We start from the raw sequence: 23,295 nt of genomic DNA on the forward strand, positions 1-23,295 counted from the left end.
TACGATAAGATGACTCATATAACTATTTTAACCAGAAAACAGAAGATAAATGATTAATAACAGCTTCATTCCATAATACAATACTACGGTAGAAAAAGGGACTAGGAGTGGTGAAATGGTTATATTAAAAAAATGTAATTTATCTCAAGATCAAGGATGTAATTATATATTCAAGATGAATAATAATAGTAATTTTAAAAAAAAACCTTAACAGAATCTGCCATTTAAAAATAATATTGACTGAACATCAATTCCAAATATTAGGTAAACTTTTACAAGACCCACTTTTAAGATTTAAAGCATGTATTATTTAGCCTTTATAAATAAGAGGCGATAGATTTGTGTACCATTCATTCATATGTAAAGGGTTTATTACGTTAGCACAATTCACTTGCAGTTGTTGTCCTTGCATCCAGATCCACAAATACAAAAGATGCAGTATAAAACATACCAATACATGTTAACCAGAATGGGGGGGGGGGGGGGGGGGGTCACATAAAACAGAATCAATGCTCAATTTCTTGTTTTCAATCACAACAATCATGCAGGGTCTTTTTGCAAACATTGTTTCATATTGCTGTCACTTCTTTTTGTTCTCCTTGCAGGCCACTACATATCGCTGAGCGACGTTGAGAGGTGGAGAATAGCCATCAGCATAAGATGTGTCCTCAAACAGAACGGAGTAGTCATCCTGGGGCTGGAAAAGACGCAAGATGTGTCAAAATACAGGGAAATAAATATTCTTTGTATATAACTGGTCTAATGATGCCACAAAACACATAAAAAATAAATATTCTAATAGACTAACATTAATTCTATGACTTTCAAAGGGTTTAGAAAAGCACTGCAAATCTTCAACACTTCAAGTACCCCTGAATCCTCTAATTCTACACTTCAATCAGTCTTTGAACTCTTTTTGTCTTTCTTGTTGCGCTCACCCGATGTGGCGGTGTGTGGATCAGAGCTCTGTAAAAGCACGTGGTCTGTGGATAGAGGGCCAGCACCAGCTGATCCTTACTGAACAGGGCCTCTGGGTCCGTTTCTGGGTTTGCTTTCCACTGTGGGAGAGGAATTATTCTCCTCCGACTCAATGTGTGTCTCCTGAACAAAACAGAAAAAGAGCTCGTTTGAATAAATTCCTGGAAGCATTCCTGGAATCACATTACTGTTCAAACGTTTGGAGTCTCTAAGTAAAATAGTGTCAGTTGATATTTGAATATATTTTTAAAAAGTAATTTATTCCTGTGATGGAAAAGCTGAATTTTCAGAATCATTCCTCCAGTCTTCAGTGTCACACGATTCTTCAGAAATCATTCTAATATGCTGATTTGCTGCTCAAGAAACATTTCTTATTATTATCACTTATTGAATTTTTTTTTTGTGGAAACTGTAATGCATTCTTTTCAGGATTCTTTGATGACTAGACAGTTAAAATGTATTTATTTTAAACAAATGTATAATTTGTAACATTATAAATGTATTAATTGTCAATCAATAGAATGCATCCTTGCTAAAATATTAATTTATAAAAATAAAAAAAAAGAACAGCAGTGTATCAATTCATATGTTGGATGAATAATGGAATTGTACTTACTCTTTACCCTCTTCATCAATGTCATCCACTTCATACCTGATAAAAGATAATATCATAATGTTACATTATCATTTCACACAATCAGGTTTAAAAGCTAAAATGAAATATAGCCCTGTAGCTGAGCTCAACTGGTGGATGATTACTTGTTGGTGGAGTGATTGTAGCTGACAACTTCGGCAAGAATCCACTGTTCATCACCATCCACAGCCTTCACACGCGCCGCCACCTTGTCGCCCTGTTTAGCCCCATAGTCACTGCTTGCTGGTATAGCGCCACACAGTGGTGGTGGACTGAAGGAGTAAGACGGGGATGAATTTGTGAAATGTAATAATTGTAACTCATTATTCACCAACTAAAGAAGCATTTCTAAAACAAAGAAAACATAATGTAGGAGACTCTGCATGGTACCTCTCGCCAGGTTTGCCGATCCAGAGAGGAAGTGTCATGGCTGACTGCTGTAACAGGGTCATCAGGACACCTCTGCGCATGGTCTTTTTGGGTGGGTCGGTGTCACTGTACACCCCTGCCATTCTGGCAGCTGGAGAAAAGGAAGGGTTTGATTAGCTTCCACAACTGTCCAGATGCACACGTTTACAAACTAATGTCCAAGACTTACCAATCCGTCTTTCCTCCAAAAGGGATTTAATTTCTGCAATCTTGTCAAGTGCCCGTCGAAGTATACTGTGGGAGAGATGCATATAAATCTGATCAAATAACGCTGTGAAGCCTGACATGACAAAATGGTCAGAAAAATAGAAGTTCTTGAAATGGATCAGTTATTTGGGGAGAAAAAAAACATTTTGAGTATCATATTTGATACATCAGGCTTTTATGGCTCATTTTGTATAATATAGGGGAATATGGAGCTCATACTCAAGGAATATCTCAATTTTATTCAGAGGCCCATATTGAGCAAGAATATGCGGTTTGGTACAGCTGATATTTACATGCCCAAAAAGTAAGATCAAATTCTGATAGCATGTAATATAGGCTCAATCAATTAAAACAATCAGGATAGCAGATAACTTACATAAAATGTAATGGATGGATGTTATATCACAAATAACCCCCAGTGCCCGATTATTTCAGCACCAATATCACACATGTTAAATATCACTGCAGTAATATGTCTATATTATGTGGTATAGTATGTTGTCTTTGTCAAAAATATTAATTAACTAGAACATTGAGTGATAATGTGATTTTCGCCATTTTAACAGGTAAAAAAATATTGTATTTATCCGTTTTAGAAACAATAAACATGGCTGATAGGGATTAGAAGTTAAAAGGGGGGACAGTTATATTTTAAAGCATTCATGTGAAAACAGCCCTGTAAAGAGACGTGAGGAATTGGGGAGAAAAACAAGCGATTCTTGGTGCATTCAAGTGAATTATTCATGGTTTATATCAGAAATGAAATCAGAAACATTCCACAGATGTGCAGTATATGTTGTCTTTTTTCATACCGTTTCAGCAGAATACAAAGGAAACATTAAAAAAATAATGGGAAGGAAATAATGCAGTGGACTAAGAAGAGCTCTTCAAGAGATATTCTTGTTATACCATGTCACATTGAAATACCAAGTGTTAAAAATGTACATCTCGTTTAGTTAAACTGACATATAAGGATTATTTGTAGTGCACACATCTGAGAGCCTTAGACAAAAGTTCCACAAGATGGGGCTATACAACCACAAGATGCTCAAGATCTTCCAGATGTTTCTTGTCAAGACGAAAACAATTCATTTCAGGAACAGATCATTTTGTGAATCATCTTGTGTATTTCAGTACTGATTTGTGTATTTTAGTATTTCTTAAAGTCAAGGTGCATCCTTTGCATTGATCCAAAAGGCAGCAGCTTACCTACATTCAGCCTCAGCATCAGCTTTAGCTGTAGTGTAAAGACCCCTCAGTTTTGTCCGATAATATGGAGAAGCTGAAAAAGTTAGAAGTAGATTAAAGGATATCAGATGAGAAATTAAATTCATAAATACAAATATAAGAGAGATCTAGTTTGACAATAATGAACATTACTTATTCTCTTAATGTGATTATTACAGTTATTAACTTAACATGAATGTGACTTATTTTCATTGTAAACAATGCAATAGGAATTCATGCCTTACTCTTATTTTCTGTCTGCATCCTTTCATGTGTTTTCTGGATGTTGAGAAGGTTGTGTTCACTTCTTGATCGCTCTTCCTGTGTATTTAAGAAAGATTAGGAAAGAAAGACTGGGTGAGTGTAAAGTGTACGAAAAAGGAGGTCCTTCCTAAAGCATACAGACTCAAACTACAGTGATCATGCATGGGACAGCAGAGGAGTGCTCACCTGGGTTTGTTTTATGAGCTGATGCAGCTCATTCAGCAACTCTGCGATTTTGGTGTCTGCTGACACTAAAGCCATTGTACCTGCAACAACAAGAGTTATATCGGTTAGATTTAACTAACATTATTAAGACTCCAATTAAAATGTAAAAGAACCTTAAAGAAAAAATATAAATATTACAATTACAAATAATACAATTAAACGGTACCACTAACATTGCCCAAAATTAAAATATCATTTCCATAATACAATAATTCTAAATAAAAAACTAATGTATTTTACGTGTGATTTATGTAGCTTAAATCCATGTATACAACAGAGCGCCATTGACTGGACGGAACTCCCGCGCACAGATGAACAAGAAAAGCGTGAACGATCTCACCTTCAAACACAGTTCAGCGACGCTCTCCAGATTCACCTCATGCATATATACACGAACTATGAACGAAAACCATCTATTTGAAACAGTTTCACTTTCCTTAAAGCATATTAGGATTTTTTTTCTTTCTTTCTTTCTTTCTTCTTCTTCTTTGGTGTTTTATTGGCGGTTGGAAATCCATCTTAAGTGCATCGCCACCGACTGGACTGGAGTGTGGATCAACATACATGCATATACATGGGATGCGAAAAAGCATAATAATAATGATAATAAATAAATAAATCAATAAAAACTCTATCTTACTTAATTGATTTTCTTTTATAAATTTATTAATATCATCATATATCTTACTAGATGTTTTCCCTAATAGACCTGATAAAGAAAAGTCATGGTGTTTTACCTTCTTCATTGACCGAATAAGAAGATATCTCTCGTTGTATTTCATACAGTGAAGTAATACACATTTGACTGCTTCTTGTTGACATTCCCCAGTTGGGTGCTTGCCAATGTACTATTAAGTCCAGTATTACAAATTCTGAGGCGGGTTATGATAGTTCCTATACTCTCCTTCCTCCCAGCATAAATCATTAATACTAATAGTTTAAATGATGCAACTATTTCTAAAACATATCCTATATGTTGCCACTATATGACATTTACAACACACTATAAAATCAAAAGATAATGAAAGTCCTATGTAATGTGCCACAAAAGAAGGGATTATCTTGAGTTATCTTCAGCATTATCCTCACTATCACCACACTAACCTAAATATTTGGCTAGTTAGATGTATCTAGGGTTAAGTTTAGGCCCATACATTTTGGTTATTTTTGGGGTGGTTGTTCTTTATTTTAAACTATTTATATAGATATTATTATGTCACATTAATTTATTTATACCCATTGTGCATTTAGATGTCTTTTATATTCATTTTTGTGTTTAGAAAAAAAATGTCCCTTGTGTTTAGAAAAAAAATGGGTTTATTTCAAGAAGCATTTATGTGTTAAAATGGTTTCAAGGTTTCTGAGGTTAAAATTCATTGTTTCTTGTTTAGCTGGTGCTATTTATGTTTTTATACTTTTGCAAAGTACCATCATGAGCAAACGGGCCAAAGTTTAAACACATGGCAAATGAGATGTATGGAGAAAAAAAGCAACTGTAAAATATGAAATGAAAGAGTCAGTTGAACATTCAGTAAGCCCTCATATGTCTGACTTGAACATTACTGTGTCCAAACGCTGTGAATGTTGAAATAATATGGAGTTCATTTTCAACAAACAGACTGTTTCAGACTGGTGAGAGCATGTGGTTGAAAGTAAAGTGTGGTTTATCTGGCAAAATGTTACTGATCTGAGCTAGAAGGATGGAGAAAAACAGAGAGATTTGTTATGTCTTCATAGCTGAATGCATATTGGCTCAGCCAATAACTTTGTAAATATTTACTGTACAGAATGCCTCACCCTCACATGACATCAGTTTGAGAGCCAAGGCAAACAGTCAATGCAAAAGAGGGAAAGCAAAAGAGAAGAATTTGTACTAAAACAGAGCATAAAATTAAAGAGAATATAGGGAAAAGCAAGGTTTTATTTTATGGGAGAAAACATAACCAAACATATCACAGAGTGATGGTTAGAGAGCTCCAGAAAAAAAAGAGAAAAACACACTGTGTGTTCTGCTCCTGTGCTCCCTCAGCATTGTTTATGGCTCTGAAAGAAGAAATAAATTCTGTAATGTCTAGCCTCCCTTAGCTCATGCGCTCATGTACACAAGGCTACATCGTGGAATATTTGAGTGCAGTAGAAAAACTGAATCTCTTGCACTCTTCCTCTGTCATTACAACAACACAGAACCACAGAAGTCTTACTGTAAACTACATCACCCAAAAATATCCACAGCAGTCATCACACAGACCTCTGCCAAATTCCATTGTAATGAGTGAAGAATATATGCTTGTACAATGGAGTTCAAAATGGGAGCATGCCAGGGGAAAAGTAAAACAAAAACAGTTTAGCAATAGAAATAAGAAATGTAAAAGTATTTTTTAAAATGGTGTACGATTTAAAACAATTTTTTGCTAGAAAATTGCTAGTAATTTGTAATGGTTACAAAGAAACAGCAAAGAAAAAAATGACAAACAACACACTGAATTAAACATTTTATATTAAAAAGACTAAAATAGTCAATCTTGTAAAATACATGGGTGAATTTTGAAGACTGCATTTATTTGATCAACAACTAGAATTGTTTTACAGTTATTGTGAAATATAATTACAATCTAAAGTAAGTTTTTTAAATGTTAATGCATTTTAAAATGTAATCTGTTCCCGTGATGGTAAAGAATTTTCACCAGTCTGAATTCTTTGATGAATATACTCCTAAAAATAAAGGTGCTTCACGATGCCATAGAAGAACCTTTTTGTCTAAATGGTTCCATAAAGAACCTTTAACATCTGAAGGATCTTTCTGTTTCACAAAAGCTTCTTTTTGGTGAAAGAAAGTTCTTCAGATTATAAAAAGGTAAGAAAGAGATGGTTCTTTAAAGAACCTTTGACTGAATGTTTCTTTGTGGAACCAAAAGTGGTTCTTCTATCGCATTGTTTGAAGAACCTTTTGAAGCACCTTTATTTTTAAGAGTGTAGAACATTTAAAGATATTAATATTCCGGTAGCACTTTATTTTACAGTCCTGTTCCCCATGTACATACTATGTACTTATTGTAGTAATTACAATAACTATGTAATAACTAGGAACTAACCCTGAACCTACCCCTAAACCTAACCCTACCCCATGTAGTTACCTTGTATTACCAGAACTTTCTTAGATAAATACACTGTAAGTACACTATAAGTACATGTAAGTATACGTACTGTAAAATAAAGTGCAACCAATATTCCTTTTGATTGGCTTTCATTGGGAAAAGATGTTTTTTTGCTTTTTAGAATCTCACATAATGGCATCAACAGGAACTAACTGGGTCGTGCTAACTAGATTTTGTTATTTTGTTGAGAAAATGTTATTTAGTCTATGAACTGCAGTAGGGTGGAAGCTTTAGTCTGTTAGTCTTTGCTTTGATGGTGCAATAACGATTGCCTGATGGCAAGGAACAAAACAGCTTGTGGCTGCAATGAAACTAGAATGATGGATTGGGCTTCCCCTTTCCCAGTGGAGGAAGTGGTTTTGCCAGCTGTGGCAGACTGCATCCCACGATCCTCTATGCTGATGACAGAAGCCGCTGTCGGGCATTTTGTCATGCTTGGTTACACACACACATTTGATGAGTCTGTTTAGCTATTAGGCACACAAGCAGCACTGACACACAAAATAAACTGAGAAAGGATTAAACATTGTGAATATTGCCAGTCACACTGCAAAAAAGAGGCATTTATTCTGCTGTTTTTCCCAGCAAGTGCAATTCAAAGATATTTCCTATGATCAGTCAAATATGATACAGTTACCCATTTTGACACACTAATCATCTGGAGTAGATCTCCAACAGTGAACAAGCAAACCTTTTAGACATTCACACAAAAGGCTACTGAAATGAGTCTTGCACTCTCTAAAGACAACAAATTTGTATATAAAATGTTTTCTTTACAATAGAGAATGTTAGTAGGTCACAGTCCACAGAGGGACGTGAGAAGTCTGAACACAAAGTCAGGTGCAAATAACAGAGGGACAAACATTAACTAAATTAATCTAATCTGTCTAATCTTTATCAGATATAAGCAAACACACTCAGAGGGAGAAAGAGAGTTCGTGAAAACAGAAATATTAGACTAATTGAAATGTTTTTTTCTCTCTCTATTACTGAAATGAAGAGGAAGAAGAAAGGGACAGCATGCACAGACAGTTAGACCTAAGTTCTGAGATCCTTATCAAGTGAAATTATAAAACAAAAGTGCGAGTGAAAACAAAAACAATGTAATCTGCTCTGAAGGACATCCGGTCTAGAAGTAGGTGAGGTCTGCTGAGGGTTGCCAGGTCCGCGGATTAGGGACATTTAGTTTTTCGTTTAAACGGGTTGAAACGACCAAAATAAAGTGGTATTTAGCCAATTAAACGTGTATTTTATTTTATTTATTTTTTACCATGGAAACCGGCCAAAAAACAAAACAAAAAAAACAACAACAACAACCTTGTAGCTATTTTACCCTCCGCCCAAGACGACTGGGTTAGTTTTGAGTGCCAATCGGACGGGTTTTGTTGTGACAGCCTGGCAACCCGGTTCTGCTGATTAAACATTAACTCACATCTGATGCAATTTTTCTTCCCTCTGGTCAGGTTGACCCATCCATAGGCGGGAACTGAAGGAACTCAAGGCGGAGCGACGTCTTTAAATAAAGCAACTTTACAGGCTCGTAAACAACACTTGAACCGAGGACAAGAAAGACGACAAGACACACATCTATAACTGAACCTCGCACATTTCCCAGCTCTTCAGAGTTGAACGTTTCTCCGCTGTTGCTCCAGAAGTTTTCTCTTCGCTGACAATATGAGCAACCACGTTGACGTGAAAAACATTGAACCGACCACTTTTGAGGACCGCTACTACGATGAATATGAATATTATAACTTAACAGACCGTTATACCGGTAAGTTTTTAAAACTTTTTTTTATTATTATTAGGTTATTATTATTATTAAGCTACTCTAAAGGTTTAGAAAAAGTGAAGTTTTTAGAGTTTTAGAGTTGTGTAAGACGCAGTGTTGTCATGGCGGCTTTGTATGGATTTGGCAACACTAATTGGTTTTAAAGGGTTTCGTTCATTATCATTGTTCTTCAAAATGTATTAGTTCTGAGTTGAACCCGTACTTGTAACTGACTTGTTTTCTGTGTTGACTACAGAGTGCGCTAGTCGCAAGGGCAGGACGAAGAAGGAGGCGAGCTGTAACACGAACAGACCCAACCCCGCGGGACACGAGCGCAAAATCGTGGAGAAGCTCCAGAACGCGGAGAAGAAATCCAAAGAGTGACGCAGAGGATGTGTGTCAAACATCTCTTCTCACATTAACATCGAGAGAGAGGGTGAAAGAAGTTAATTGATCAATCATGTTTGTCTTACAGATTCAATCGGACGGCTATTACTGGAAACCGACCACAGGTGTCTCTGCGGGAAACGGGCGCCGAGCTGCAGCGGCTCCGCCTCGGGGTGAGATGAGCGGGCCGTGACCCGTCGAGAGGACTCTTTTGTCGGCCACACCGCTCCGTAAATGTGGTGGACCCTGCAGAACGAGCACCTGTTCAGCGGAACCGATGTTATGCTTGTGATGTCGAATGTAGTGTTTTAAACCGTAGCTTTGAACACGTTTGGTGTCTTGGTACATTTTAGGAGTTCTTTTAATAAAGACCACTTTTTCAAAAAATAAATCCCAAAAAATGGACCATTTCTTTGACACCTTGCAAATAAATTGTGTATATATACAAGTAGTCAACATTTGAAGTGGATCAAAAGCTTTCATCGAGGTTGTCCTCAAACCAATAGGCTACCCATTCTTGTCTTGTATGGGGCAACTGTGAATTTTTTTTTTATCTTTTTATCCACTTCAAATGTTGACTGAAGTGTGCCAAGTGACTTCTTATACCATTAAAATCTATAGCGGTCATGTGCTAAAGCCACATGGTGAAAGCAATCTCTCGCACACAAAATCTGACCTCATCTCGAGACAGAAAGAGGGCAGTAAAGAGATGTGGAGCTGAATATGAGACGTGTCATGAGAAAATGACATTTTCACAGAGGAAAAACTATGTATCTCATTTAAGAGTGTTTTGAAAAGCATGTGCACTATATTTCAAAGCAAATATGACTCTCTGTATAAGTGGTCTTTTCAACAGGAGCGAGAAGTGCAATGAACAAATGCAACCACTCCCACACAACTTCTCATGCAGAGATTGAGCTTTATACAGTACATAAACCATACTTCATAAACAACATTCTTCATACCAAGTCAAGTATTTGTAATTGGACATTTAGTAATTGGACACTGAAAAGGACAATTATACTCACAGAATGCACAGTTGTGGCTGCTTAATATTGCAGTTTCTTAAGCAAAGCTAGTCGATAAACGAACTGAATAAGAAGCAGAAGGCAACTTAAATTAATAAGTTTAGCTTGAGTTATGTAAGCACTTTTAAATGGAGTCCATAAATGTTGAAAGATATATAAGGCTAATTTAACATGCAGAGATATGCGCACTGAACCAAAGCATTAGGTCACATAAATCTGTAGGTTGAGCAGATTTTAATTCCTTTTCTCTTTCCAAACATGCTTTGAATTATATCAGCATGTGAAGGTCAAGAGTAAAGAACTGTCATCTGCAGCCTAAAGGCTCAAAAAGGTTAACTGTAGGATATATGTATACGTATAAACAAGAGGACTGAACAACAAAAGGAAAAAAAGGAAAAATTATTATGCAATATATAAAAATGTAGGAATATCTCATGTCTCAGAGTAAAATGACACATTTAGCAGCACGTATCAAATAACATCTTGTTTAGTGAAAAGCATTTTATAAACTAACTTTTAAAAAAATGTTGCTTCTCATCTGAATCAGGAGATAAATATTTTCAAGTAAAGCACCATTTACAAGCAAATGCAGTGCAAAACAGATGTCAGTTGATTTTGATATGAGAGGACATTTTTGAGGAACCGTTATTATAGATTATGGACTCATATTTTGGCAAGAAGCAACAGTTTAAATTTAAAATGGAATGTGTATCTTTTGTTTGTAATTTTACAGCTGTAATGCCATTACATGTTAAAGGTCCTATGACATGAAAATTTCACTTTCTGAGGTTTTTTTAACATTAATATGACTTCCCCTAGCATGTATGTGGTCCCCAAGTTTCTAAAAATTTTAATCGGTGCAAATCGAGATTTTGCTATCTTTCTCTGCCTTTGAGAAAATGGAAGCTCAAACGGGCTGATCTTGAATCTCCTCTTTGTGACGTTGTAAAGAGAAATGTTACCTCCCCTTTCTCTGCTTTGCCCGCCCAAATATTTACATACAATTCAGTCGCAATGTCAGCACAGGCGTTACAGACAGACTTTTATGATATGGATTCGACAGCACCGGCACAAACAGTGAGTAACAGTGTTCATTAATGCCTGATCTGTGATCAGTGATTTCTGATGTGTAGCTAATCATTCAAGTTCACACAGACTTTCTTTCTAAATCGTTTAATACTGTTTATGCATCAGTGAATCAAGCCAGTGACTAAACGATCAACTTCACGTTGTTTCTCTTAGTAGCATGAAACAAATCTGTTATTTAAATTGTGATTTAACTACAGAGAGCGATCAAAGAACGCTCCCTTTTTTCGGAGCTGTCACACATCGCGAGTATTTCTGCACACTTGCCCAAACTGCCGTTACATTGAATGACGCTGTTATGCTGCACAACGGTGCTCTTACTGTATTCATGTGGTGTATTCATTTGTTTGCTGTTAGTTGTGGTGAAAGCATTTTGTGAGAGAAAACGTGTTGCAATAATGAAGAGATCACTGCATTCACGCGATAAACAGACTCTGTCTACTCAGCTCATCACTGCAGCCTTTCATGTGATGGGAAAAGATCGAAAAAATTATTATATAATCAACAAATCCACGATTCGTTAATCTCGACAGCTGTAGTATATATATATATATATTTGAGAGGGGTCCACATGTAATACGCATTTCAAATGCAAAGATGTCAGCCAATCACAACAGTTGTCGTTTACTCGGAGTCTCACAGCAGACACGCCCCTTCAAACAGAGCATTCAAGCCAGAGGGCTATTATCAGGATATAAAAATGCTTTTTATTTCTAAATTTTAAATGTAAAAATCATACTAACAATATAAGTACACCTAAGGAAACATTAAAAAGCATTTAAAGAAAAGGAAATAATCCATGTCATGGGACCTTTAATCACGTTTGAAAGCGCCGCTTTTCTATCGCGAATGTGCCGAATCTGCTGATGGAATTACAACCGCTCGTGCCTCCGCTCCGATGGTTAAAAAAATAGCCAATCACTATCGAGTGTTCACTTACAGCGCTGAGGAGTGTTGAGAAAAGAACCCTTGCAGAGGAGACTAGCCTCCCTTCTGGTAAATCAACCAATCATCATAGAGACGTAAATTTGAACGTCTCCCGCTGCGCTGATAATGTACCAAGTACTTATGATTGCAGACAGATTTACCAAGCTGTCATTAAAACCGTATATACAAATAAAAAATATAGGGAGAATAGGCCTAAGATGGATATAGGTTACAGCAGTCATCTTAATTAAATGGCAGTACAGTCAGCTCTCTTTTAACATATAATTTTAAAGAAGGGATGGATGTTTGCTTCAAGCTATTGGACAGGTAACGTTAAAGGAAATTATATTATCTTGCTGTATGCATGTCGATTTCTTTATGTTTTCTGACTAAAAGCCACCAAAAAGCCATTTTAAAAATAATAATGATAATAACAATCGACAAGGATCCCCAGACCAATACAATCAGTGTGCCTCCTCTATTTTTAAACCCACGAGCCACCACAGCAAACCTACAGCTTTTCACATTACTAGATATTAATTGACTGGGCTGGATGATGGATTACTGTGATGTTTTTATCAGCTCTTTAAACACTCATTCTAATGGCACCCATTCACTGCAGAGGATCCATTGGCTAAATCTAAATCTCTCTTAATCTGTTCTGATGAAGAAGCAAACTCATCTATATCATGAATAAACTAAAGTGAGTAAATATTCAGCAAATTCACTATTACTTTATATATTTGGAACGGTTTTGAAAATAGATGCAAACATAACAGAGTATCAGTAACTTTGTGGAGTAGTTTTAAAATGAAATTTAAAGTATTGTATCTATCTCTCAATCCATTTCCTTCCACCATATCACCACGGCCAGAGAATCTCCTCTTGTTGCCTAGCAACAAGCCTTTGGAAATTCCTAAAGAGACCACAGAGACCATAGTCTACCTCTTATCATGGTGCATGTGTGCGTGTTAGTGAAGACGGATGGGTGCAAAGAGTGTGTGTAGAGTCAGAAACTTTGCTCCGTATTTCAGATATGCATATGCGCAAGTGTGTGTGTGTGTTCGTGTGCTTATTTGTGCATTTGAATGAATGTCTCTTCAGTTTGAACATCTGGCGGGCTCCTGCTGTTGCAGTAAGGATGTGGAGACCGTGCCAGTGTCAGCTGGTGTGAGAGTGAGTGTGTTTCTGTAATCTGGGGGTTATATTAGAAAGCAACTGGTCTTTTGAAAATCATATTTCCCATGTTAAAAAAACAGCATTCTTCCATCTTAGAAACATTGCCAAGCTACGAAACTGTTTCTGATACAGAAAAGCTAGTTCATGCATTCATGACCTCTAGACTGGACTATTGTAATGCACTTCTAGGTGGTTGTCCTGCATCTTCAATAAACAAGCTACAGGTAGTCCAAAATATAGTGGCTAGAGTCTCTGCACTGGCTACCTATTAAGTTCTGTATCAGTTACAAATTATTATTTCTTACCTATAAGGCCCTAAATGGTTTAGCTATTGCGTTCCTAACTAGCCTTATACCACATTACAATCCATCACGCTCCCTAAGGTCACAAAACGCTGGACTTTTGGTAGTTCCTAGGATAGTAAAATCCACTAAAGGAGGTAGAGCTTTTTCACATTTGGCTCAAAAACTCTGGAATAGCCTTCCTGATAATGTTCGGGGTTCAGACACACTCTCTCTGTTTAAATCTAGATTAAAAACGCATCTCTTTCGCCAAGCATTCGAATAATGCATCTCATTATCTTGGACTGCAGTTATATCTGATCAAATGCGTATTATTATTCTTTAGCTTGGGTTAAACTAATTAATTTTACTTTGTTGGAACAGCAGCTATGCTAATATGTCTCTATTGGTTTTTCTGTTTCTTGGACTTACACAAGCTTCAGTATGGATCCAGCCCTTACAAAGACCTGAGATGACCGAACACCTGAGAAGAGATGATGCCAACCCCTCAGAGGACCTCAGATGTTGCCAGCCCTTAAACAACATTAACTTTGCTAAGTTTGATTGCAACATATTATCATTGTTGTTATTAGTGTTCATTGTCTGTTTGATTAAGTCATTAACTGAATTTTACTGTACATTTCTGCCATATGTACATCAATTTGACAGTCACCACTGACAAGCTACTACTAAATATATTGTAGAAATTAAATTTTCTGTAAAGCTGTTTGCAACGATTTGTATCGTGAAAAGCACTATACAAATAAACTTGAAATGAATTGAATTAATCATGCATGAGACCACTTGGGTCAGCACTTGTGTGTACCAGTGTACCAGAGTACATGGTTAGACATTCATAACACACTTTGACATGATCCCTACTGCCTATCTGCACACATGATCAGTGTATTAATGTGTCTGTCATTAATGTGCCTGCCTGATAGTCTTCCTTTATGTGTGTGTGTGTGTGTGTGTGTGTGTGTGTGTGGTTGTGTGTGTGACTCACATGTGTCCATTTCTCAGGGGGTCTCAGCACCCAATTTTGTATATATTAGCCTCTACATTACGTTGTAGAGGAGCACTTTTTTCCCCAAAATATTTGCATGATTGCAAATGTGATACTGATTTTATGCAACTGTTTAATATTGTGTTACATTTTAGATACAATATTGTCTGTTTTTTTGTGTCCCTGAATAACACACAATGGTGTTTCATTACTGAATGAATCCACATTTTTGTATGTATCGAATGATTCAGTGACCCATTTATAAAGATTTGCTTCATTTGTTTTTGAATTAGCCATTCGAAACAAATCGGTTGAATGAATGACTAATTAAGACTTGCTGCCACCTACTGGCGGTTTTAGTTTCTAATTTAGAGTATCATTTAATTAAAATAAAAAATGTGTGTTAAAACAACACATTTATTTCTAAATCTAATCTTTGTTATGTCTATTAAATGTTTTTCTCTTATAACACAATGACTTTAAATTATCTTTTTGCGGTTAATTTTTAATCTCACATGTGATGAACTTGGAATTCATTTATTTAATCGGCACATCATGTAATTAGATTTAAAAAGAAAAAAAAAATCACTTGACCGTCAAATTATAGACATAAACTGTATATATATATATATATATATATATGAGAAACTATAAATATAATTTCTTAAAAAAAAAAAAAAAAAATACACTCTAAAAACTGCTGGGTTGAAAACAACCCAGTTTGGCTTATTTTGGCAACCCAACGCTGGGTCAAAAAGGGACGAACCCAACGCTGGGTTATTTTAACCCAACCAGTTGGGTTATCATGTTTAACCCAGCCTGCTGGGTTGCTTTTTTATGGTTTAAAATTACTACATTGCAGGAATTAAAAAACCAGAGCAGGCGTTTTTTATCACTGTATTTCAGAAGGAAACCTGTATTTAGAAAATGTTCGAGTTCATTTCGCATGTAATGCTTAGGCAGCATTTGTGAGCTCAGCGCTGCTTTGCAGTTGTTACCGGAGAAACCTCTTCCGCTCTCACTCTTAGGGAGTCCTACTGGCAGAAAATGAACTTGCAGAGTGCCACCACGAATAAGGCTGTGGGAAACACTGCATTGCCAGGCTAAAATGAACCCAAATTGAGCTAGGCATTAAACCTACAAATCTTGTTCCTTTTAAAAATTACTTTTACACACAAATAATTATCCAAAAGGAAAATACTTATTAAAAACAAGAGAATGTCAAAAAGTAACATGTAAGAAGAAATGCAGAAAAGGATGGCATTAACAGCTACGGAGTTCATAAAGCATGCACATTGAAAATAACTTTTAAGATCAAATTGGACCGTTAAATTTTATATATATTGTATAAAAATATACGATTATTATACAATAAATGTACAATTAAGTTCTTTACCAACTATTCTAGCATGACAGTACACAAACCACAACATTAACATTGATATTATAACATTTAACAGACGCATGTGTGTGTGTGTGTGTGTGTGTGTGAAAGAATGTGAGCATGTGTATGAATGGGTGTAAACTCTACTAAACACAGAACAAGCATTTAACATTGTGGTTACAAATTAAACACTTACAGTTTGTTTCATAGTCCATGAATACAGATCATGCATCACTGTCAACTTTCATGATCTCTTTAGCATAATTTATGTATTCATGAAGAAGCCCCATCAGCACAGCATGTGACGACATCTACATCATCCAGGGCAGCGTCCTCCTTTAAGACCAATTTACAACCCAATGTCCTACGCAGCGGTCCTGTTACGACCCGGTTTAGGGACCAACATAAGAAAGCCATTCTAAAGGCAACAAACACCACAGTGGCCAGGGCAAAAGTTTAAGTTTTATTATACAGGTAAAATTAATATAAAAAATAGGAAAACAGCAAAAAGTGTATAACAAACTAATCCTATATAAGGACTGGTGAGCTAACTAATTTAAACTACCACTAACTCAAGAGTCAAGGAAACTTCCTATCTCCCGAGGAAGAAATCAAACACAGCAAAAGTCTTCCGGGTCAGCTCACTTACCCATGCTTTCTATGTACTCTTTGCTAACTAAACAGGCAGTCACTCACCATCCTTAAACAAAAGAGAATGTGAAACAAGACTAAACACAAAACAGAGTTCCCAGGGCAAGTCGCCATTGAAGTGCCAGCAGCTCTTGAACAGGTAGAGGCTTCAGGTGTTTGTAGTAGTCTCCGCCCACATCCAATTAGCAGCTGCATTCAGGAAAGGAAAGAGAGAAAGAGCAGGGGCTCGTAACAGGTCCCAACCCAGCGTTTTTAAGAGTATGTAGTATATGTATGTACATCTATCTATAATAATAGTCAATATTTAGAGTGTTGACCATTGTTCTTCATAACCTCTGCAGTTCGCTTTGGCATGCAGGATATTAGCCTGTGGGCCAAATCCTGACTGATGGAGATCCATTCATGCCTTATTACTCCCCAGAGTTGATCACAATTTGTGGGTTTCTGCTTGTCCACTCGCCTTTTGAGAACTGACCACAGGTTCTCTGTGGGATTGAAATTCCTGGGAGTTGGCTGGCCACGGATCCAAAATTTCAGTGTAATGGTCTTCGAGCCACTTTATCTCTCTTGCTTTGGACATGGTGCTCCATCATGCTGGAAAGCGCATGAATCACCAAACTGCTCATGGATCGTTGCAAGAAGTCACTCTTGCAGGAAGTTTTGATACCACTCTTTATTCATGGCAGTGTTTTTGGGCAGAATTATGAGAGAGCCCACTCCCTTAGTTGAAGAACAACCCCACACATGGATGATCTCAGGAAGCTTCTCTGTTGGCATGCCACAGAACTCATGGCAGCATTCACCTTTTCTTCTCCCAACAAACGATTTTCCAGATGTCCCAAACAGTCAGATGGGAGCTTCATCAGAGAAAATAACTTTGCACCAGTCTTCTGCAGTTCAATCATTGTACTTCCTGCAGAATTTCAGTCTGTCTTTTACTTTTACCTGTAGTGAAGTGGTTTATTTGGTCCCCTTCTTGACATCAGTCCGTTGTCCAAAAGTCTTGTGCTCATGGTGTGTGCAGATGCTTTCACACAAACCTGCTGCCGTTCCTGAGCAAGCTCTGCACCACTGGAGTCATGATTCCTCAGGAGGAGACGGTCCTGGTGCTTGCTGGACACTCTGGGACGTCCTGAAGACTTCTTCACTGCAGTCGAACCTCTCTCTTGATGATCCAGTAAATGGTTCTATCAGGTGCAATATTCTCTGTAGGCTATTTTAATGCACAGTGATAATAGCTGCACATGTTTCTTTGGAGGTAATCATTGCTAACAATGACTGGAAGCGCTTTTTCCCTCCTTTTATAGCAATCAGTCTGCTCTTACAATCTAATTAGTATGAAAGTTATTTCACCCGACTAGTACTCATGCACACTTTCACATGTGATGCTGATATGATTACACAGTTAATGTTAGCTCCTCATGTTTTGTCTATTTTGTGAAATTATTATTATTTTTATATTTTTTTATGAAACGTTCATTTTTTGGCCAATGAAGATTTAAGCAATTATTTACAATGCATCTGATCACTCTACACAATAATCTAAAACAATGTGAATGAACACCACAAGAGCTTAAGCAGCAATCTCTGCAAAACCCCAAATTTATGTCACTGCCAAAAACTTTGGCCTTTACTGTATGTATGTGTGTGTGTGTGTATATATATATATATATATATATATATATATATATATATAACCCGAATTCCGGAAAAGTTGGGACGTTTTTTAAATTTTAATAAAATGAAAACTAAAAGACTTTCAAATCACATGAGCCAATATTTTATTCACAATAGAACATAGATAACATAGCAAATGTTTAAACTGAGGAAGTTTACAATTTTATGCACAAAATGAGCTCATTTCAATTTTGATTTCTGCTACAGGTCTCAAAATAGTTGGGACGGGGCATGTTTACCATGGTGTAGCATCTCCTTTTCTTTTCAAAACAGTTTGAAGACGTCTGGGCATTGAGGCTATGAGTTGCTGGAGTTTTGCTGTTGGAATTTGGTCCCATTCTTGCCTTATATAGATTTCAAGCTGCTGAAGAGTTCGTGGTCGTCTTTGACGTATTTTTCGTTTAATGATGCGCCAAATGTTCTCTATAGGTGAAAGATCTGGACTGCAGGCAGGCCAGGTTAGCACCCGGACTCTTCTACGACGAAGCCATGCTGTTGTTATAGCTGCAGTATGTGGTTTTGCATTGTCCTGCTGAAATAAACAAGGCCTTCCCTGAAATAGACGTTGTTTGGAGGGAAGCATATGTTGCTCTAAAACCTTTATATACCTTTCAGCATTCACAGAGCCTTCCAAAACATGCAAGCTGCCCATACCGTATGCACTTATGCACCCCCATACCATCAGAGATGCTGGCTTTTGAACTGAACGCTGATAACATGCTGGAAGGTCTCCCTCCTCTTTAGCCCGGAGGACACGGCGTCCGTGATTTCCAACAAGAATGTCAAATTTGGACTCGTCTGACCATAAAACACTATTCCACTTTGAAATAGTCCATTTTAAATGAGCCTTGGCCCACAGGACACGACGGCGCTTCTGGACCATGTTCACATATGGCTTCCTTTTTGCATGATAGAGCTTTAGTTGGCATCTGCTGATGGCACGGCGGATTGTGTTTACCGACAGTGGTTTCTGAAAGTATTCCTGGGCCCATTTAGTAATGTCATTGACACAATCATGCCGATGAGTGATGCAGTGTCGTCTGAGAGCCCGAAGACCACGGGCATCCAATAAAGGTCTCCGGCCTTGTCCCTTACGCACAGAGATTTCTCCAGTTTCTCTGAATCTTTTGATGATGTTATGCACTGTAGATGATGAGATTTGCAAAGCCTTTGCAATTTGACGTTGAGGAACATTGTTTTTAAAGTTTTCCACAATTTTTTTAGGCAGTCTTTCACAGATTGGAGAGCCTCTGCCCATCTTTACTTCTGAGAGACTCTGCTTCTCTAAGACAAAGCTTTTATAGCTAATCATGTTACAGACCTGATATCAATTAACTTAATTAATCACTAGATGTTCTCCCAGCTGAATCTTTTCAAAACTGCTTGCTTTTTTAGCCATTTGTTGCCCCCGTGCCAACTTTTTGAGACCTGTAGCAGGCATTAAATTTTAAATGAGCTAATTAAGCTAATTACTTTGGATAAAAATGTAAAATTTCTCAGTTTAAACATTTGCTACGTTATCTATGTTCTATTGTGAATAAAATATTGGCTCATGTGATTTGAAATTCCTTTAGTTTTCATTTTATTAAACGTCCCAACTTTTCCGGAATTCGGGTTGTATATATACATATATATATATATATATATATATATATATATACATACACATACATACATATACATATACAGTACAGACCAAAAGTTTGGACACACCTTCTCATTCAAAGAGTTTTCTTTATTTTCATGACTATGAAAATTGTAGAGTCACACTGAAGGCATCAAGGGCTATTTGACCAAGAAGGAGAGTGATGGGGTGCTGCGCCAGATGACCTGGCCTCCACAGTCACCGGACCTGAACCCAATCGAGATGGTTTAGGGGTGAGCTGGACCGCAGACAGAAGGCAAAAGGGCCATCAAGTGCTAAGCATCTCTCGGGGAACTCCTTCAAGACTGTTGGAAGACCATTTCAGGTGACTACCTCTTGAAGCTCATCAAGAGAATGCCAAGAGTGTGCAAAGCAGTAATCAAAGCAAAAGGTGGATACTTTCAAGAACCTAGAATATGACATATTTTCAGTTGTTTCACACTTTTTTGTTATGTATATAATTCCATTTATAATTCCACATGTGTTAATTCATAGTTTTGATGCCCAAACTTTTGGTCTGTACTGTATATATATATATATATATATATATATATATATATATATATATATATATATATATTTTTTTTTTTTTTTTTTTCATATAGTTTTTTCAGACATATTTATACACACATACATACTTTTTGTTTGATGTTGACAAGTAATATGTGTTTTTTTTTACTGTTTTAATGCCACTTAGTCATTCCAAGCTGCTTGCAGTTTTCTGTTCACCTTCTGGCTCTTACATGTTATTTGTACCAAACCAATTATCCATCAGTTTCGCTCTCATTCCATCATCACCTGTAACTTGTTTTCTTTCTGCTCAGTAAGTACTAAACAGCTGGTTGACAGTGCTAGGCTGAAATAATGGTACTCAGCACTATTAGATTCTAATGGCCTTTAATTAATTGAGAGGATAACAATCCAGTTTTAATTTCATACACATTAATGTTCAATGCTCCTAGACCCTTATGGCTTCTCCTTCTCCCCCCTCTATCCAGACTGACCCCCAGCCCCTCCCGATCTAACGCGTCCCCATTTGAAGATGCTTTTCTCTCCTCTGCTACCGCACAAGACAGGAATTCAGATACAGAGTCCAATTAACTCTCAATTTGAGTTTTGTTTGACTAAAAGGGAAACATGAGAAAGTGAAGTGAATGGCATGTATTCTAGTGCACTTCAGTAAAAATTGGTAATGTTGTGCCTCAACTCATTACCATGGTGACAGCCAGGTCGAGTTTAGGGGACATAACATCATCACTTTGATGTCTGGTAGTGTCAATGTCACTGTCACTTATAAGAAACAGAGGCTGTCCTCTATATCTCACTTGTGTCCTTTCTTTTTTTCCTTCTGTACAATAACGAAAGCTTAAGTTGACACCTCTTTTAATTTAATTCAGTCACGTTCTCATTCAAAAGAAAACCGTGAAAAAAATCAACTCTACAATGTGTATGTGAATGTCCTGTTTTGTTTTGAAACAAAGACACAAATAAATTAAAAAATGTGTTATGGAATCAGTTGCACTTGAGAGCTCATACAGAAAACTAATTTGAGTTTGAAAGGACGAGGCGCTAAATTATCGCTGAAATTCTTTGTGTAGTAAATTTATTTCTAGCTAATTTGTCTCCTCAAACTGAAACATGGCTTTGCAAGAAAGGAGACTAGACAGCATGTCTAGTAAAGGGGTCATATGATGCTTTTTTAAAGATCATTAATTTCTGCATTTGGTGTAACAGAATATGTTGACATGCTTTAATGTTCAGAAAACACATTATTTATCAAATACTGTACATTATTGTAGGTCCTCTATGCCCCGCCTCTCTCAAACATGTCGTTTTCTACAAAGTCCCTCTCTCTGACAAGCGCAGTCTGCTCTGATTGGCCAACTGAACCAGTGCATTGTGATTGGCCGAACACAACAAGCACGCGTCGGAATTGTAACTCCCCTTTCCATAATCGCAACAATAAATGTAAAGACAGTTAATAATGTCCTTAGTTTTACCATCAGTTCAAGCCCAAAAGGGAACAGAGACACGTGACAGACACAGTGATGAAGCTCGTATGTGCTTGCAGCACACAAGCAACGGACGGCTAAAGGTCCCATGACATGGATTATTTTCTTTTTTTAAATGCTTTTTTTTTATATTTCCTGAGGTGTACTTATATTGTTAGTATGATTTTTACATTTAAAATTTAGAAATAAAAAGCATTTTTATATCCTGATATTAGCCCTCTGGCTTGAATGCTGTGTTTGAAGGGACGTGTCTGCTGTGAGACTCAGAGTAAACGACAACTGTTGTGATTGGCTTACATCTTTGCATTCGAAATGCATATTACATGTGGAACCCCTCTCAAATATATATATATATATATATATATATATATATATATATATATATATATATATATATATATTGTTACTATTACAGCCGTGAGATTAACGAATCGTGGAAGTGTTGATTATATAATTATTTTTTCGATCTTTTCCCATCACATGAAAGGCTGCAGTGATGAGCTGAGTAGACAGAGTCTGTTTATTGCGTGAATGCAGTGATCTCTTCATTATTGCAACTCTTTTTTTCTCACAAAATGCTTTCACCACAACTAACAGCAAACACATGAATACACCACATGAATACAGTAAGAGCTTTGTTGTGCAGCATAACAGCGTTATTCAATGTAACGGCAGTTTAGGCAAGTGTGCAGATATACTCGCGATGTGTGACAGCTCTATGGAAGTAAAATAATGACTTATGTCTTTGAAACAAAAAAGCATGCTGAATAGCACTATCTGAAAAAATAATGCATTGAATTAACAGTACTTGCATTTTAATGCCTTGTATTTCCAGGGCTTGCATCTTTAGGTCCTGAAATTTTATATAGTTGTTCGTTTAAGCTGTGAATATTTCAATTAAAAATATTTCACACACTTTTTCATAATTAAAAAATCAATAATTCATATTCACGTTCCAGAATTCACTTCCAAAATATTAAATCGGTTAAAAAATACGATGTATAATATTCGACAGGCAAATTTCGGTCCATTTTATTTCACTTTCCAAATTCGCTTCCACAAATTCAGTGGTTAAAATTCGGCAGATAATTCGCCCTTTCACATCCGGGAGCTGCAGGAATAGCAGTAGAGCACAGAGGCAT

General features: G+C 36.7%; 2 protein-coding genes across 2 annotated transcripts; one reads left to right on the forward strand and one right to left on the reverse strand.

Annotated features, from left to right (window-relative positions):
- Positions 1-415: 415 nt before the first annotated feature.
- Positions 416-4,473, reverse strand: LOC132148571 (SAGA-associated factor 29). The gene is made up of 10 exons (XM_059557264.1): positions 4,305-4,473; positions 3,926-4,005; positions 3,721-3,796; positions 3,458-3,530; positions 2,211-2,275; positions 2,003-2,132; positions 1,738-1,884; positions 1,595-1,630; positions 939-1,101; positions 416-697 (listed from the first exon to the last, which is right to left on the reverse strand). Exons 2-10 carry the CDS (start codon positions 3,998-4,000, stop codon positions 581-583), a joined length of 882 nt encoding a protein of 293 aa, XP_059413247.1. The 5' UTR covers positions 4,001-4,005; positions 4,305-4,473; the 3' UTR covers positions 416-580.
- A 4,174-nt stretch (positions 4,474-8,647) lies between these two features.
- nupr1b (nuclear protein 1b) lies at positions 8,648-9,668 on the forward strand. Its single transcript, XM_059557265.1, has 3 exons — positions 8,648-8,893; positions 9,147-9,284; positions 9,366-9,668. The coding sequence occupies exons 1-2, from the start codon at positions 8,794-8,796 to the stop codon at positions 9,272-9,274; spliced, it is 228 nt and encodes a 75-aa protein (XP_059413248.1). The 5' UTR covers positions 8,648-8,793; the 3' UTR covers positions 9,275-9,284; positions 9,366-9,668.
- The last annotated feature ends 13,627 nt before the right edge of the window (positions 9,669-23,295 follow it).

The sequence above is a fragment of the Carassius carassius genome, chromosome 9 (genome assembly GCF_963082965.1).
Source record: "Carassius carassius chromosome 9, fCarCar2.1, whole genome shotgun sequence".
NCBI classification, from domain to species: domain Eukaryota; kingdom Metazoa; phylum Chordata; class Actinopteri; order Cypriniformes; family Cyprinidae; genus Carassius; species Carassius carassius.

Excerpts from the sequence above, each read along its gene's own strand:
- nupr1b (XM_059557265.1), top strand. The coding sequence starts at position 8,794 with ATGAGCAACCACGTTGACGTGAAAAACATTGAACCGACCACTTTTGAG. Across the intron at positions 8,894-9,146 it reads CTTAACAGACCGTTATACCG|AGTGCGCTAGTCGCAAGGGC; the intron begins GTAAGTTTTTAA and ends TGTTGACTACAG.
- LOC132148571 (XM_059557264.1), bottom strand. The coding sequence starts at position 4,000 with ATGGCTTTAGTGTCAGCAGACACCAAAATCGCAGAGTTGCTGAATGAG. Across the intron at positions 3,797-3,925 it reads AGCTCATAAAACAAACCCAG|GAAGAGCGATCAAGAAGTGA; the intron begins GTGAGCACTCCT and ends TTAAATACACAG. Across the intron at positions 2,133-2,210 it reads TTTGGAGGAAAGACGGATTG|CTGCCAGAATGGCAGGGGTG; the intron begins GTAAGTCTTGGA and ends CCTTTTCTCCAG.